We start from the raw sequence: 17,643 nt of genomic DNA on the forward strand, positions 1-17,643 counted from the left end.
CCCGAGTTTTTAAAAATATCTAACACTACTTTTACAACAAGTTGATCGACGAAGGTCGCATATGACGTCACTGTACCACGTGACTACCTATCTAATTAACTAGGCTTTTTGAAATCGGGGCTTATATTTAAGTCCGTATTGTGGCTAATTATCGCAATACTTCAGCGAACGAACTATTACAATTAATTTCTATAAGCATAAGGAAGACAAAATGCATATAATTTTGTATACTTTGAAAACACGATATGTGTCCTTTAAGTATACCATAAGTGTCAATTTGCATCACATGGCAAGACTACGTCATCAATTCTGACGTCTGGTGTCCTTTATGCAAAGCAGAGTCTGGTAAAGATATGCTGGGAGCAAGTTTCGTATACATTGGTAACGAACATTTAAATTACGAACATTTATATCACAAAAGAAGTTAGGGAATTAAAAAGATGTTCTGATAATAATTACCTTATGGTTTGTATTTTCAAAATTAACAGTACTAAGGTTTATTACGATTAAAAGTTAAACCGATGTTGCGTGTATAATTTGCTAAACTCAGTGGGAACGGGCATTTTAATTTGATTGTTAAAGTTCAAACACAATTAATTTTCAAGTGTGTCGAGTCATAAACATAATGTAAAAAGACTTGATAACTCATATTTTTACTAAGTTTTGTATTTTTATACTGATTTAAATGTGATGAATGTTTAAAAATTGAAAAATCAATAGTTCGTTTAGATCCTAGTAACGAACGTTTTTTATAAACTTAACATACCGGCGACAGCACTATTTTCAAAGTTTATGCATAAAATTGACAACAAATCCAAGTAAAATATATGCAAAAATTTACTATGAGATAGCCAGAACATTTTATATTCAATCCTATCCTCATGTATTAGGAAAATCATTTTTCTATCGACCATTAAATACAAGACAATGCTTTCGGCGACAGTAACCAACATTGAATTTGACGCACATATATTAGGATTTTCTCTTTATTTAGTATTGGATAATACTGAAGTATATCTTTCCAACGTCTACCAGCATTGTGCTATCTACTAATAATGTAGCGGTTCCTTTGTCATCCTTTTTAACATTGATGTAGACCGGAACATAAAATGACCCTAAGTAATGAGAAAGAATGTAAGGTAACTTGCAAGTTCTACTTAAGTTTGTTCATCCGGAAAGAAAATAATATGAAATCCAAGTCAAGCCAAAAAATGTAATATTCAAACAAAGTCTGGAAAACACAAAACTAAAAAATGCAGGGGAAAGTTTTGTAAATATATGTAGTTTATGTCAAGAAATGAAGCGGATATTAAATGATTTTCGAATTGACAATCTACTTTCAGATGCTGAATTGATGGAGATCCCGTGATTGCAATTTCAAAGTCTTCTTAAATTACTCATTCCAACACTCCACTTGTCCTGTACCTTAGTTTTAACATTTATATGTTATACAAATATACAATTATGTTCTTCAGTGTAATTGAAAACAATCCTCTTCACTGTGATTGTCAGCTAGTCCCCTTCCTCAGTTTCGCCAAATCAAGAAGCTTGGGATTAGGATTGCTCTATGAGCCAACCTGTCACACCCCCGATAATCTGAGAGGAACACAGCTTAAGAACTTACAACTTCAAGAAATGTCGAGGAACTGTGGTTTGGATTTCACTACAGTTACTCCTGGTACTACAGAGCTTGCTATAGTATCTACAGAAGTGATGCTACCTAGTAAGCGTTCTACATTTACTAAATTCTCCTGTATTATTAAATTCACTTTAGCGTGTAGTAAAATATATTTACATACTATATATCTAACATATATTCCTAAAGTAATGATGCATTTAATTATTGAAGGTAATGCAGACTCGACAACAACTACTAGAGTGACTCCACACAATGATGTGATCTCTACAACAATGGTGATCCCTGGTATATATAGGCGGACAACATTTACTAAATTTTCTTGGATTGTTAAGTAGTAACACGTACAATAACATTTGTAAAGCAATGTATTAAATGCATGAATCGTGATCATATCTAGAGTACCGCGCATTCTCTAATCATATATTCGTTTCGTGCATTCACGACGTTAAGTTGATCACTGATGATGTTTAATGGAAATATTAAGATACACAAAGTACTATACAGTTTATTCACAAATGGAAAATTAAGATTCTGTTGTTAGCAGTAATATTTCATTTCCATCATCGTTGTTCATTATCAGATATCAAACATTGGCTCTCCTACAACTTTCAACATTATTGAATATTGTTTATTGAACTGAAACATATAAAAGTTAGGTCGATATTTGCATGCCCCCACAAGATTAAATGCTACAAATGTCGATATTGTAACGATATAAAAGAATACTGTCATAACAATGAATAACACATCAATTGTATCCAACGTGAATATCATATCGTTACGATATTGACATATCTTGGAACTTCAGTCAGTCAACTTGATACATCAATTCTTTGTTGATATCAGTACAATACTATTGATATTAGGAAATGTATATAATATAATATTGATACGTTTCTAATTATTGGCTAATCTAGTTTTGTCGATATGGAAATTGACATTCAATGTGTTGGATATATAAACGTACGAATAAACAAATAAAAAGGCAAGATATGATAGGAAGACAGGGATGCGTGTATCAGAATTCTGAAATCAGATATGGTACCAACCATCTACTGCTTCCTGTAAAACAAAGTGAGATTTACATCGCTGCAGTGAACACGGGTAAGTAAATAAACAATAATGTGTTACCAATACAATATGTAAACTTAGTTCACTTAATTAGTACATGTAGCTTAGCATACAATTTATATTTCGTATTCATTCGGTAAACGCGCACGCGTGATTTATACGTGATTTTGTGGATGGAGTAATGCGGGTCAGCATGTCTATATTGCGGGCATGGATGATATAACTTTAGCAAGATTGAAGTCTTGCAACCTCATATTTTTGATACCATTACAATAATGTTGGTATCAGCAAGCTTCTTCATCAAAGACTGACATACCATATACTGTCGATAAAGGCTAATCAATATGATACAATGTTTGGACATATGTGAGTATGGAGTGTAAGAACGATGCATGATAAAACACTGTTTGACATTAACCTCATATGAGAATATGAAATATTTGACAGCGTCATCATTGTTCTAAAGCTCAATATGGTAATACCCATTAGTTGTCAGTGTTACTACTGTTGATACCGTTTGACATCAATCAATAATTTTTTTCTGATATCAAATGATGATTGTATTCCTACAGTAAATGTGAACAAGTAAGTATTTTACATTGTTAGAAGAAATCATGAAAATGGTCAATTTATGGATTAAACGCGCTTGTGTAGTTTATATATATCTACATATTTGTTTGTTACTGTAATCGAATGAGTATTGACAACAAACGTTCGCGGAAACTGAGAGAGGGTGAGGTGTCCTAGGATGAATTTAGAGTTACCAAGCCTTGAGTTGATGACGCAGTGCTCGAGGTTTGAGTGGAAGACATTTGGTGCTTCTGTTTACATTTTGTTTCTTTCATTTGATAAAAGAATATTAGTTCTTAAGTTCAATTCAAATTTTAGAGAAAGAGAGAGAGAAAAAAATTCAATTCTTTATGCTTATGTTCAAAACAGTTCAAATTAAATGTATTGCATTATCTTATAAATAACATTTTTATAGTTTAGTTTTACAGTCTATAATCTGCATCAAATCAATACATCGGATGTTGGCTGTAATGTAAGTATCGATACCGATCCCCAGGACCGGAAGTTCTGGACGCTTAGGTAAATACTACGTAAATAATCGTATGGTTACTAATAACATGTTCGATGACACTGGTATCAGTTCATAGTTTGATTTAATTGTTTGTGAATATTGAATAAACGTAGAAGGGGGATATTTAATATTCTATTTGAAAAAGAAACAAATTATCAAATGTCTATTTATATCTCGTATTTAAATCCCGAGTTAAATATTAAGGTATTCGATATTTTGAAACAGGTTCTGGATACATGACTCCGAGGTTTGAGCTTCACATATTTTGGAGAAGTGCTCTGTACTTAGTGGTAGATGGAATGTCAACGAATGTACATGGGAAAACGAAACAAAGTGTCCAGGGGTATAAACTCAGGTAACGTAAATGTTCTGAGTCACATTGATGGGGACATTCCAAAATCATACAGTGTAAGTGTACTAATCCCGTCATCTTAATTAGCATAATTGCCATAATTGCTTTATTTTACCATTTGGTTTGTTTTGTCAAAGTATAAAAAAAAAGCCTCCACACGCCTGCTGTATAGTCCTGAACACTCGCTGATAGGATCATCTGGCGAAGCGTCAAACTCATGTCACGCTAGGCGTTATTACTGTAATAAACTCTCACTGCTAGGACCATTTGCGTCATGTCTTGTCAAAAATGGCGCTTCATCTAACGTTTGTGATGTCTCTACATGAACGACAAATTCTTAGATAGGACGTGCATATATACCAACATACAAACATACCAATATATACTCTCTCTCTCTCTCTCTCTCTCTCTCTCTCTCTCTCTCTCTCTCTCTCTCTCACACACACCACCCATCTATATATCTCTTTCTCAGATAAAGTAATGATAATACATGAAGCTTTTATAATTTTTCAAGCAATACATCTACTCTAAAGACAAACATATACAGCTATATATTTGATATGAAGTGTAGTCAACTTAGATTGAACATAAAATATAGATTTCAGACAAAGGTTTTTCATTTTCAGCCTTTGAAATCATACATTTTAAAACAACTAAACCAGAAAACACAAAACTTTCGTGAGAGCTCTCTTAATTAGCGTGAATTAAAATTTGTTCAAATCATGAACCGCAGGGGTAGGTTAGTGTTAAAAGAGGGATCGAAAGTTTGCATTGGGACATAAAGGAAATTATTGCTTTTACATCTACCTCTCGAGAACAGTAGAGTCTAGATAAAATCATATCATTATGGAATTTTCCTCAAGTTGTGTAGTTTTAGCTTGGCTGCAGGGGTAGGGAAAAATTCGAAAACAAAGTTTTAGTTGGAAATTCACAGGGGATTTAAAAACATAGTTTCCCTTAAGACCAACAGGGCCATTTTTGGTAACAATAATATGCAAGCATCATCAGAAAGTGGAGATTCAAGTTCGTCCAATGTGTGGCTCCCGGAGTAAAGATGGACCACTATAAGGGATCAAAGTTAGAACATATATAGTAAAACGTCTTTTAAAAGATTCTTAATTTGAACAACTAGGTCATGTTTGTCATTTTGATCGACAAATATGCTCAAGTAGTGCAAATATAAAATTGTTCAAATCAATGCCAACCCCAACCCCGGAATAGGATGGGGTCACAACGGGTTATCATGGTTTTATATCATGGAAACTTTTAAAACCATCAAGAGTGACAGTACCATGGGGGCTGAGTGTGTGGGTGGGCGAGGGACGTGGGAAGGGATCTCAATAAGTATCAAATTTCCACATAAGAATACATAAGAGAGAATCTTTAGAAATCTTCTCACGAGCAGCAGGGCCGGGACTAGTCACATCAATATGCAAGCATCTTCATGAAGTGATAATCCACGTTACATGAAATCAATGTCCCGAGATAGCACGGATAGGTTTGGTCTACAATATTGATTTAATCATATACCTAAGAAATGTTTGAAAATGATATTCTCAAAAGAACAGAGCCGGTATTCGTATCCTCAGGTAGAGCAGATTCAAGTTTGCTTAGGGATGGGTAATAGGAACAACAGGGGATAAAAATTTTATGGGGGAATGTATACCTTGAATGGTCTTTTTCTCAAGAACTCTAGTCGTGATTAATCATATTCCTATGCAAGCACACCAATGCTCTATAGAATCATATTTTGATCAAACCATGGCCCGTGTAGCTAAAGTACGGGACTAAAGTTAGCTAACCCGTGTAGCTAAAGTTTTACACGAGAACAAATTGTACAAATTTTAAAGACTCTTTTCAAGCGCAGCAGGACCACGCTAAACATTTTATATACAAACATCCCAAATTGTGTGGATGCAAGGTTTTTTTTAGGGATTATATCAAATTATAAACCCCTGGGTAGGGTGCATTTGGAATCGAAAGAAAGATTTTACATGATACACTAGGGGGATAGCTTTATAAATTAGTATTTCGAATGTCTTCAGGTATGACTTAACTTGACTATTTATCAACGTGATATAGTTAACTCGTTCCATTTGACTTTAATTAAGTCTATTATTAATACTTAGAACATTGTGGATCAGCTCTTTGGACGAACAAGACATCTTCTAATTCGCTCTGCTTTCAACATTGATTGCCAAGCCTGATTTAATGATTTTATGCTTCTAAATCACCGGTAATCATCTTACATCAGTTTTAAAACATATATTTTATTTTAACAAAAAACAAGGGTAAAAGTGACCTCAACACTATTTTGAACAAGGGAATCCGTTTCATTTGCTTGTGGGCATGCTCTAGGGATTAAGTTCCCTCTTTCAATGTGTTTACTGAGAGTTAATGGAATGACATAGTTGGATGCTATGGCCAATACTAATACAGCCGATCCTAGTTTTTTTCCTAGCAATTTTCTCGCGATTTGATATTCTGTGTAGGTCAAAGTTTTGGAAACCCCAAGCCATTCTTGTAAATCTGAGAGCTATTGTACAGTCAGTTAATGTGAGAATACTTTTGTAATTAACATTGATATTCATATCTTCTAAATGGTATGAAAATGATTCATTATGTATATTTAGCAATTGTAAGGTATACTTTGATTTGTAAACAAAAGAAATTCAAATTCTAAGAACATGAATTTTGAAATACTAACATCAAATATACATAATTTACTAATACGCAAATACATATAATGCAGCACTAGCATGATATGCATGGTGATATCATATTTTAGATATTTTCAAGATTGCTTCCCTGGAATAGGATACAACTGCCATCAATAGCCACCAGGTGTCTTCTGTGAATGTAGAATTTGACACTACATTGAAAGTCTATTACCATCAGGAAACAGGTACGGCAGGGAAAATAGACTTCCAAGACTCCTTAGATAAGAATACAACGGAGAAACTGGTAAGGAATCAAATAGTTTATGTATAATGAATGTGTATATCTATAAAAGATACTGATTAAAGACAATTCTCATGTAAACTATTTTTTCGTAAATATTAATTCAAAAGTGGTTTTCATTTAAGTACAGTATGATTAATAATTCATCGTTTCATCCCATAAAATACATTCACTATACATGCATGCACTGCAATTAAAACATGACATTTTTGTTTTAGATAAATGCTATAGCCTCTCTGCACGTTGGAGATAATGCAGGAGAGATTAGTAGAACAATAATGAGATGTGTTATGACCAACAATTGCATGAAGCAGTTTAATGGATCTCATATCACAACTGGAACTGGTCAGAAATGAAAAAATTGCCTTTATTGGAACACCACTTTACCAAATTATCCTTTGTAAGTTTAAACAATGCAAGTGTGGTATATTAAATGAAAAAATAATAAACTAAAAGATACAGTTCCATCATTTTGATTTAATTTCAATACATGTTGTATGTGTCATTTCAACTAATGCTGTAATTTGACGGTTTTAAACACACGCACCATAATATAACCTTTTTACAATGAATTCCATTTCACATTTTTATAGCTACTGCACGTAAAGCATCGAAGAAAACTATCTCGTTTGAGACAATCAAACGAGAAGTTTTAGACGTCTCTCGGGTTTGTTCCATATCTTCCTGGAGGAACTAATTATGCTAAGGTATAAATGAAGTTGGTCGTCGGGAATATACAGTAAACTATCGTCAAATCTTATGCTAGTTTGTATATACAACTCTGTATCATATCACCTGTGGCTCATCAGATGTTTGAATATACATAGTACATACAGTTGTCCGCAAAAATGAGTAATAGTTTTGTGAATTTAGGTTTCATGTTCAAATCTTTCTTTTCAGATAAAAGATGGAAAGGAATTCAAATTAAAACGACGAATCTCCATCAGATTCGGAATAACATCGAGTGATTTTTCAAAAATACAAACTTTATTTGTAAAGAAAAGTGTTGTTTATTTTGTTACAGTTCAGGTTTTCATATTCACAATTTATATAAAACATTTGTGAAAGGGTTTGAAAACATTTATCAGAATTGTTTGAAGAATGTCATATATAATATTGTAAAACTGAATTTTAAATGCTTTCAAAATGTTTCTATAAATGTTCTCAAGACATTTCTTCTAAATTTTATCAAATGGTTTCTTTGAAATGTTCTCAAAACGTTTGTTTTAAATGTTCTTAAAGTGTCTCTTAGAAAACTTTTTATAATGTTTCATGAAATGTTTTTAAAACATTCTGCTAAAATGTTATCTACAAAAAAGTTTTAAACACGTTTCTGAGACCATACAAAATCACTTGAATAAAACATTTTGTACCATGTTTTCCCAACATTTTTTATATGTTATTAAAGTATTTTTAAAACACATCTAATAGTATACTTTTTACCTGGATGATTGTGTAAGTTCGTAAAATAATAGTATGTTGTTGTACAAGTCATGTTTATAGGACAGAAAAAGAGAATAGTGAATTAGTAAATAAATGTAATCATACACAAAATGATGTGGTTGATGTATCTTAGTATTGAATTACATGCACAATATATTTATCATTGAAATAAGTATGATTTACTATTATTGATTATCATACACTATGAATTAACCGTTATTTATGAACAATTTTTTTCCGAAAAAAATTAGAATAATTAATTTGTCTTAAGACTTTTACATTTTACTCCGTTCTATTCATATACAGTAAAACACTTTTATAGCGAAGTTCTTGGTTTGTTACAGACGTAATACGTTAATCATTATATCTAAAAAGTTCAGGATGTGGTCTAAAACTACACGGAATAAAATCACTTTGCTGCAAGTGTGAGTTCATCATAAGCGTGTTCGCTGTAACCTTGTTTTACTGTACGTGTGAGTTCATTATAAATGTGTTTGCTGTAACCGTGCTTTACTGTAGTTATGAATTCATTATATGTTTTACTGTAAATGTGAATTCATAATAAGCGTGTTCTCTGTAACCGTATTTTACTGTAAGTGTGAGTTCATTATAAATGTGTTTGCTGTAACGGTATTTTACTGTAAGTGTAAGTTCATTATAAATGTGTTCGCTGTAACTGTGTTTTACTGTAAATGTGAGTTTATTATAATTGTGTTCCTTGTAACCGTGTTTTACTGTAAGTGTGAGTATATTATAATTGTGGTTAGGGTTAGGGTTAGGGTTATTATATTTATTTATTATAAAAGTGTTCGCTGTAACCGTGCTTTACTGTAAGTGTGAGTTCATTATAAATGTGTTTGCTGTAACAGTATTTTACTGTAAGTGTAAGTTCATTATAAATGTGTTCGCTGTAACTGTGTTTTACTGTAAATGTGAGTTTATTATAATTGTGTTCCTTGTAACCGTGTTTTACTGTAAGTGTGAGTATATTATAATTGTGTTCACTGTAACCGCGCTTTATTATACCGAGCGAAGCTCGGACGGGCCGAAGGCCCTATCCGCGAAGCAAGGCTCTAAAGGTAACACGTATGTAAAAGAAAAAAGTCAAAATAAGCAAAAGAAAAAGAGATAATCTCTATATACGTTCACTGAAATTTTCGTGATCCATATGGGCGCCGCCATTTATTTTTTCATTACCTGCTTCAACAGTTATTCGTGTTTTATTTTGAATGCCAATAATAGAAGACTCTGACGTGCAATTCGTAATTTAAACACTCAGTTTGTTCAAAGTGAATAGTATAATTATCATTGTAACAGGTTTTAGCAAATAATTACATATAAAACCGTAATTCGACTTAATAGATGAACGAGTTCATGAGTTTCTTTGAATAAGTATATACGATAAAATTACGGTTACTTTTTTACCATTTTGAATTTATTGGTTAATTTTGTTTAGTTATATAACGGCCTTTTTCATTGTATACGGAATGTATTATTGTTGTTTATAATTGTTTGCTTTGAAAAAGAGAAAAAAGTGGAGGCTAAATGTGACGTCACAATGCACAGTTTACGTCGCCTTGCGTTTTATTTCCCGCGTTCAATGAATAGGTGGATCCTGTAAAACTGTTGTCCCCATATAAACCCCTTTAATATTGAGATGTTACTGGGTTTTAGCGCAAGGAAAATTTCATTAGAAACATATATTTTTAAATGAATCATAATCTACCGTACTTAACGGAATTATGATTACAGCTTGGGACACTCCAATGACCATTACATGATTCGCTCGGTCCAACGGTCACACCGTATACATATTAAGTATGAATTCATTATGTGTTTTACTGTATTTATTATAAGATATGTATTGTTTAATGATCAACATTAATGGAAAGTGAAGATAACGAACAGTGATCAATCTCATAACTCCTATAACCAATACAAAATAGATAGTTGGGCAAACACGGACCCCTGGATACAGTAGAGGTGGGATCAGGTGCCTAGGAGGAGTAAGCATCCCCTGTTGACCGGTCACACCCGCCGTGAGCCCTATATCCTGATCATGGAGACGAAGGTATCCGTAGTCAAAATTAAGGTGCCAAGAACGGCCTAACAACCGGTATGAAACACGTCGGACAGCATTTGGCCCAATGATAGGTTGTCTTGGCAAACTAGATCGTTAAAATGGCCCATAACATTTGCGAAATGCTGACTAAACGAGACTGTTGAAACCCCTGCACCATCTACTTGTTTGGCAGTATCCTGTCTCGATTAAAAAACTGCCTGTACGCAGAACAAGCTCTTGCGTCACGAATCAGTTATGATATATGAACACCATATACAGGTGGTAATGGAATATTGATACATAAATGTAGGAATTGACGATGGAGAAGGTGAAATAATCTTGTTTGTCATAAAGTTGGGTTGCTAGTTTGCCGTGTATGTGACATAACACTTCCCTTTAAGATGTGAAATGACACTTCCTGTTTTAGGATGTTGTTTTCCAATCCATACAACTTTGGCTGATGAATAATTGCTTGGTTATTCAGATACACAGGACCAATAATATAGTTCTCTAGCCATAAATCTCGGCCATAGGAAATAAATGTAGTGTCATCAACATATAATGAATGTCTATATTTTCTTCCATTGTTATTTTTGCTTTCTTCAATAAAATCCAAATTTCATTGTATTGTGGCATCACATTCGTTAAGGTAATTCCGCCCCTCTAAAATTATAGGTTCAATCTTGTATTTGATTCTGGATTCTTGAAATGATAAAGCTTAGTAACAAGTATAAATGATGAAATAACTTAATAAAATATGTTGCGGTATTAATATAAAAATAGTTATCAATTAGCACAATATACCTGTTATCAACGTCAGAAACTTGCAATTATCTGCACGTGCATTCGTGTGTGCTTCATTTTGATTGAATAAGATTCAAACGTCTATAGCTCTCTTTAAAAAGGGAAGGGGAAGATATTTAAAGCATTATCAATAATTCACAAAAACTGGATGTAACGATGTAATAGTATTCATAACAATTTCATGAAAGTGTTTCTTTAAAAAAATATACAAAATGTTTGTGAAAAAAGGAGGAACTCGATTGCATAATGGACTTGATAAATTATTTAATGGAAACAGAGTTATTACCCTTGGTATCAATATTTTAAAACATATAATTGATTTTATGGTTAACAAGATATTTTACAGTAACTATTGGAAAAGACTCCAACAAATTGTATGTTCTTGTCATGAATAAATATTAATGCTTTTCATTTGATTTCTTGATAATTTCTTGATAATCATTGACTTTGCAAAATATTACGACGTCACAGGAGGGTGGCAATACCTTTAAGTTTTTAAGTATTTGAAACTCTCTTTTGTCTTATTTATATCAGCAATACGTTGACAATTCACTGTACAAATGGAATGGATTTGATGATGAATTAATCATCATGACGTGAACAGAATATCACTGCACACAAATGAGACATGCAGGTTCTTGTAAACATGCTCGACTTGTTACCTCCATTAAGGAAAATGTTATTTCTTAAAGAGGGAAAATGAATCCCATCTGTTAGAACTGGATTTGGGTTTAACTTAATGTATGGATGTACTCTCTTCCTCACTACAGTGTTCGCTGTGCTGGATTTAAGGCACTTAAGGTAATTCCATCCTTCTAGAATTGATTGTTTATTATTCAAGTAATGTATCTTAGTAACGAATAAGAATGATAAAATAAGTATGTTTGATATATCTTATGGTTAACAAGATGTTTTACAATAGTTATTGAAAAAGACTCCAACAAAATGTATGTTCCTGCCATGCATAAATCTGATTAAATCATTGACTTTGAGAAATCTTATGACGTCACAGGAGGGTGGAACTACGTTAATTTAAACTCTCTCTCTCTCTCTCTCTCTCTCTCTCTCTCTCTCTCTCTCTCTCTCTCTCTCTCTCTCTCTCTCTCTCCGTGTTTACTTTCAAAACGAAAGGTGCAACTTCCGTCCCCCTTCTCCAATTAATTACGTATGTGTTTTCACATGTCAAACTTATGGTTATGAGAAGAATTTTTAAAACAAAAGCTCATATATTGTTATATATATTTTCTCTCCTTTTGTGGCCCTGCTCAATTTACAAAGTCATATCTGTTAGATATATCACATGTCGACAGATATATGTCACACGTAAAAATATTAATATAGTATATATACCAGGGTACCAGTCGTATAGAATCAGTGGGTCCGCCCCCTTCACTTGTTTCTGATTGATTAGTGACAGCCGCCAGCTAAATAAAGCGGCGACCCCACATAAACGAAGTGGCGACCACCAGTTTCTCTACCCTGGTACCTACTGGCTTCCATACAGAATATTCGGTGTGGGTAGTACTACGCAAATTTTTCTAACGAAAACCGCTGGATCTTTATTTTTCTTTTAATTGTTTCGTAATGGTTTATCACCTCTCTCAAGATCCGCCGTTTATGGTTGCAAAATTTTGATTTCAAATATATAGCTGCTACATAAAGGAAGAGACTATAACAGATCAGTCGATCAAAAAATCAAACATTCTTGAGATCTCCGCCCTTAAAGACGAAACAACAAGGATCGTATACCAGTGTCCTCTGTCAGGAACGTTCTGCTGCCACTCTAGATCATCTTCACTCTATCAGGAACGTTCTGCTGCCAATCCAGATCATCTTCACTCTGTCAGGAACGTTCTGCTGCCACTCCAGATCATCTTCACTCTGTCAGGAACTTTCTGCTGCCACTCCAGATCATCTTCACTCTGTCAGGAACGTTCTGCTGCCACTCCAGATCATCTTCACTCTGTCAGGAACGTTCTGCTGCCACTCCAGATCATCTTCACTCTGTCAGGAACGTTCTGCTGCCACTCCAGATCATCTTCACTCTGTCAGGAACGTTCTGCTGCCAATCCAGATCATCTTAACTCCACCAGATAGTTAACGGTAGCCCAAATCTCTTCTTGTAGTGGGATTATTTCTGTCCCGTTTTTGGATATTAGAGCTAGAACGGCTTTCCAGTGAGTGTTAAGGAGGTATCAGGTTCAGTCGACCTTAATAGCACCTTTCAGATCTCACAGATATTTTGCTTGTAAGGAAAGCAATACACCAAAGAACCCCAACCACGACCAATGATCACTCTGTACCCACTCTGTACCCACTGTGTGAGTAGTCACTCTGTACCCACTGTGTGAGTAGACATACGACCAATGGTCACTCTGTACCCACTGTGTGAGTAGTCACTCTGTACCCACTCCAAATCTGCCCTGATCTCCTTGGGTCACCAGATTGTAACCCTAGAACTCCAAAGAGATTTCGGGGAATGATAATCTTAGAACACCTCTACCTTCTTTCGCCTCACATAAAGCATTGGACCTAGATAGGCATCCATTAAACCCTGATATTGTCTATGAAACGCGGAAAATATCAAAGTTCAGGTGAGCTAAACCTCTTGCCTGCATGACATCGATTGATCGATTGTTTATTGAATTTTCAAAATGTTATATATCAATACAATGCAATATACATCAATACTTGAAAGAGGTTAAGAATTAACAATGCTCTGGCATTCACACACACGTAAATTTGATTGAGCACCTAACTACTGTTAACCCCATGCAGCAGGCATTTATATTGTTAACCTCCAGCAGAAATTATTTTTATCTATAGCCTTTAACAAGAAAGTTATGGCTAATTTAGTACCAACAAATGATGGAAAATTAATGCACGTGCATAAACACGAATGTGAGTATGAATCAACATTTTTTGATTGACAGGCATTTGAATGATACTAAGGTATGATTTTCATAACGTTTGCAACTTTTTTTTTCAAAGTTTCAAATATTATTTATTTCAAGTTTCATATAAACAAATAACAGATACAGTAACATGTAAAATTTTCAATAATATATACATGTACTATGAACATTAGGTAGACTAGACGAAATTTTCAAAAAGTTTATAATCAGCAAGTGAATAGAGATTTTTCAAAATATAAGCATAACTCATTACTGATATTAAAATATTATAACAAGTTTCATCTAGTGAGTATAACCTACAATACATTTTATATTTGTATATTCTGTAAGCTATATAAGAAATAAGCAAATTTAATGACTTAATCTTTCTACTGTGTTCACGAAAAAAAAAATCATAATGTGTTTCCATTTTATATGTACATTTAGATCAGCACTTCATACATTCCATACGTGAACTACATTCTCACATTCAAAACTAAGGTGTATTGAAGTTTCCTTTATGTAACAGTTATTGCAATTACTATTTGTTTCTCTTTTCCATTGATTGAGAAATACATTATTACAAAGAATATTATTTAAAAGCTTGTAGTTAAATTCAGACAACTCCTTATCAGGAATATCAAATACTTTATATTGATAGATATATTCCCATGCTACATGTTCAATGTTAAACTCGTCATTTAAAACTCTTTGATAATGTGGTTTACAATACTTCTTATATACAAGATATTCATAAAAGAAGCTGCATCTTTGGTCTCTAACATTCACAATCCCAGTGTAGTAAAGAGAGTTATTTCTGTGTTGTATGTTTGTAAACTTTCAGTTAGAGAAATCTCTATTTAAGTTTGAAAAAATCTGAAAAATGTTTGAAATTGCCTCGCTCATTAAACAAATCTTTCACATACAAAACTCCACATGATATCCAGTTCTTAAAATACAATGTATTACCTTTATAAAGAAGATGACGATTGTTCCATATTGGTTGTTGTAAAATTCCATCCGATGAAACATTGTCTAAAGTACGCAATTTCCATAATGTTTGCAACTTACATAGAAGAGTTGTGATGATTTTGAAATGATCCAATCCGAATTTGGCATACGTGCTTACCAGTATCTTTGACTATAACAAATTGTAAGGAGTATCAAGATATATATACAACATAAATTTCATAAGAGTGTGACAAAAGAAAAACGTAATGGTCCTTCCAGGAATTGTTCAAGATGATGCACTTGCTTGGGTTTTGTTATTACATTCCTCTATATATTTAAATATCTTCCCATTCCCCCTTTTTAAAGAGAGATATAGACGTTTGAATCTTATTCAATCAAAACGAAGCACACACGCATGCACGTGCAGGTTGATGATTTTGACCATGTGAATCAGTTTGGAGTCTCACGATGTACCTACAATACAAATTTCAAATGATTCCATCGCGAAAGTATAGCTAAAAAAAGAAACACGAAGACTTTTAGTAAAGCTTTCGCACTTTCATTTCATATATTCAGAAGCTTTATATTTAGTAATATAGCTATATCAATGTACAAAACATGCCATGCAGAAAAAATATATTAAGTGAGATTAAACCGGGTGCTATCACTGCTATGGGGAAAAGTCATTTTGTGCATGCACAAGTTTTCACTAAGGCAAATCAGATCAGAGCTCGGCCTTCTCCCGTTTTTTTATCGCCTTGACGTAAAAGACCGAGAGATGTTCAATTGCATCGTAGCTTGATGTCATGTCCTTTATTGATACATTGGAATCCAACAGGTCGCGTATATAGTGAGGTGTCACCTTGCACAAACACATGTGTATCGGAATCAGCAATGTTTTATAAACAATTGTCGAAAGAATTAAAGTTCTTTATGCTTAGTGAAAAACAGACAAACAGACAAAACAGACAAAAACAGACAGTTATTAATGTTATTGAGTGCAAGGTGAAGATAACGAATAGTGATCAATCTCATAACTCCTATAAGCAATACAAAATAGATAGGTGGGCAAATACGGACCCCTGGACACACCAGGGGTGGGATCAAGTACCTAGGAGGAGTAAGCATCCCCTGTTGACCGGTCACACCCACCGTGAGCCCTGTATCCTGATCAGGTAAACAAATCAGGTAAACGGAGTTATCCGCAGTCAAAATCAGTGTGCCAAGAACGGCTTAACAATCGGTATGAAACACTTTGACCCTATGCGAGGTTGTATTGACGAACTAGATCGTTATAACGACCATAGAATTTGCGAAATGCTGACTTCAATCGAGACTGTTGAAACCCCTGTACCATCAACTTGTTTGTCAGTAACTTACCGCGATTTAAAAACTGACTACGTAGAACAAGCTCTTGTATATCGAATCAGTTGAGATGTATAAACACCATATGCAGGTGATAATGGAATATTGCTATATAAATATGGGAAGTTGACGATGGAGAAGCTGAAATCATCCCGTTTGTCATACAGTTGAGCTGTCAGTTTGCCGTTAATGTCTACTTTCAATAAAATATCTAAGTATGAAGCAGAAGTGGACGATTATGTGGTGTCCTTTATTTCGAGTTCACAGGAATATATCAAATCGACATATGAATGAAAGCTATTATTGTTAATAGACAAAACGTCTTCGATATATCGAAATGTCGAATTGAAGGCCACAGCGAGAGATTCTTTCTTCTCACGTAGAAGTTTTTGAATAAATTCTGCTTCATTTGAATATAGAAACAGGTCAGCTAACAAAGGATCACAATTCGTGCCCATGGGAATTCCAACAGACTGTTGGAAGACCTGATCACCAAACATCACAAAGATATTGTCAATGAGGAACTCTAGCATATTCTTTTATTTCAACTTCAGAGTACTTGTGCGTGGAATCAGAGTGGTGTTTAACAAAGTAAGTTTTGTGAGTCGGATTAAATGATTAATGTATGGAGTCTAATTCATACATATTTATATGACAATATATCTACATCAGCAATGGTCGTCAAAGGAAGTAATATTTTGTTGTTAATACCTTAAAATGCACATTATTTTTGTTGTACTGAGCTTTTGAAACGAGAAAGAATATTTAAGCTTGCGAGTTACCAAACTATCATTGTATTAAGGATATTTGTTGCCAGATTTTTGAATTACATTTGTAAGGTAAGAAACTCGAACATTATTATCCAGACCAGATTGTGTAACTTTTTAAGATACAGATCAAATACAAGGATGACTCTTAATTCTGAGGTTAAAGGTCAATGCTACAAATATTTTATATCCATTAAGTCTATGCATCATTACAGCTCTAGCTATATGACTTATAATGAAATACTTGCATGTT

The 17,643-nt window shown here is 33.7% G+C and overlaps 1 protein-coding gene across 1 annotated transcript in view; it reads left to right on the forward strand.

The window, feature by feature from the left end:
• LOC125658266 (slit homolog 1 protein-like) overlaps positions 1–11,231 on the forward strand; it is a 229,518-nt gene extending 218,287 nt beyond the window's left edge. The window contains exons 9-14 of the mRNA XM_056149727.1: positions 1,476–1,723; positions 1,850–4,146; positions 6,932–7,107; positions 7,323–7,504; positions 7,698–7,811; positions 8,005–11,231. Of these exons, the coding sequence (XP_056005702.1) occupies positions 1,476–1,723; positions 1,850–1,974 (373 nt within the window). The 3' untranslated portion in view covers positions 1,975–4,146; positions 6,932–7,107; positions 7,323–7,504; positions 7,698–7,811; positions 8,005–11,231. The remainder of the gene's footprint in view (positions 1–1,475; positions 1,724–1,849; positions 4,147–6,931; positions 7,108–7,322; positions 7,505–7,697; positions 7,812–8,004) is intronic.
• The last annotated feature ends 6,412 nt before the right edge of the window (positions 11,232–17,643 follow it).

Source organism: Ostrea edulis, chromosome 9, assembly GCF_947568905.1.
Source record: "Ostrea edulis chromosome 9, xbOstEdul1.1, whole genome shotgun sequence".
Lineage (NCBI taxonomy): Eukaryota > Metazoa > Mollusca > Bivalvia > Ostreida > Ostreidae > Ostrea > Ostrea edulis.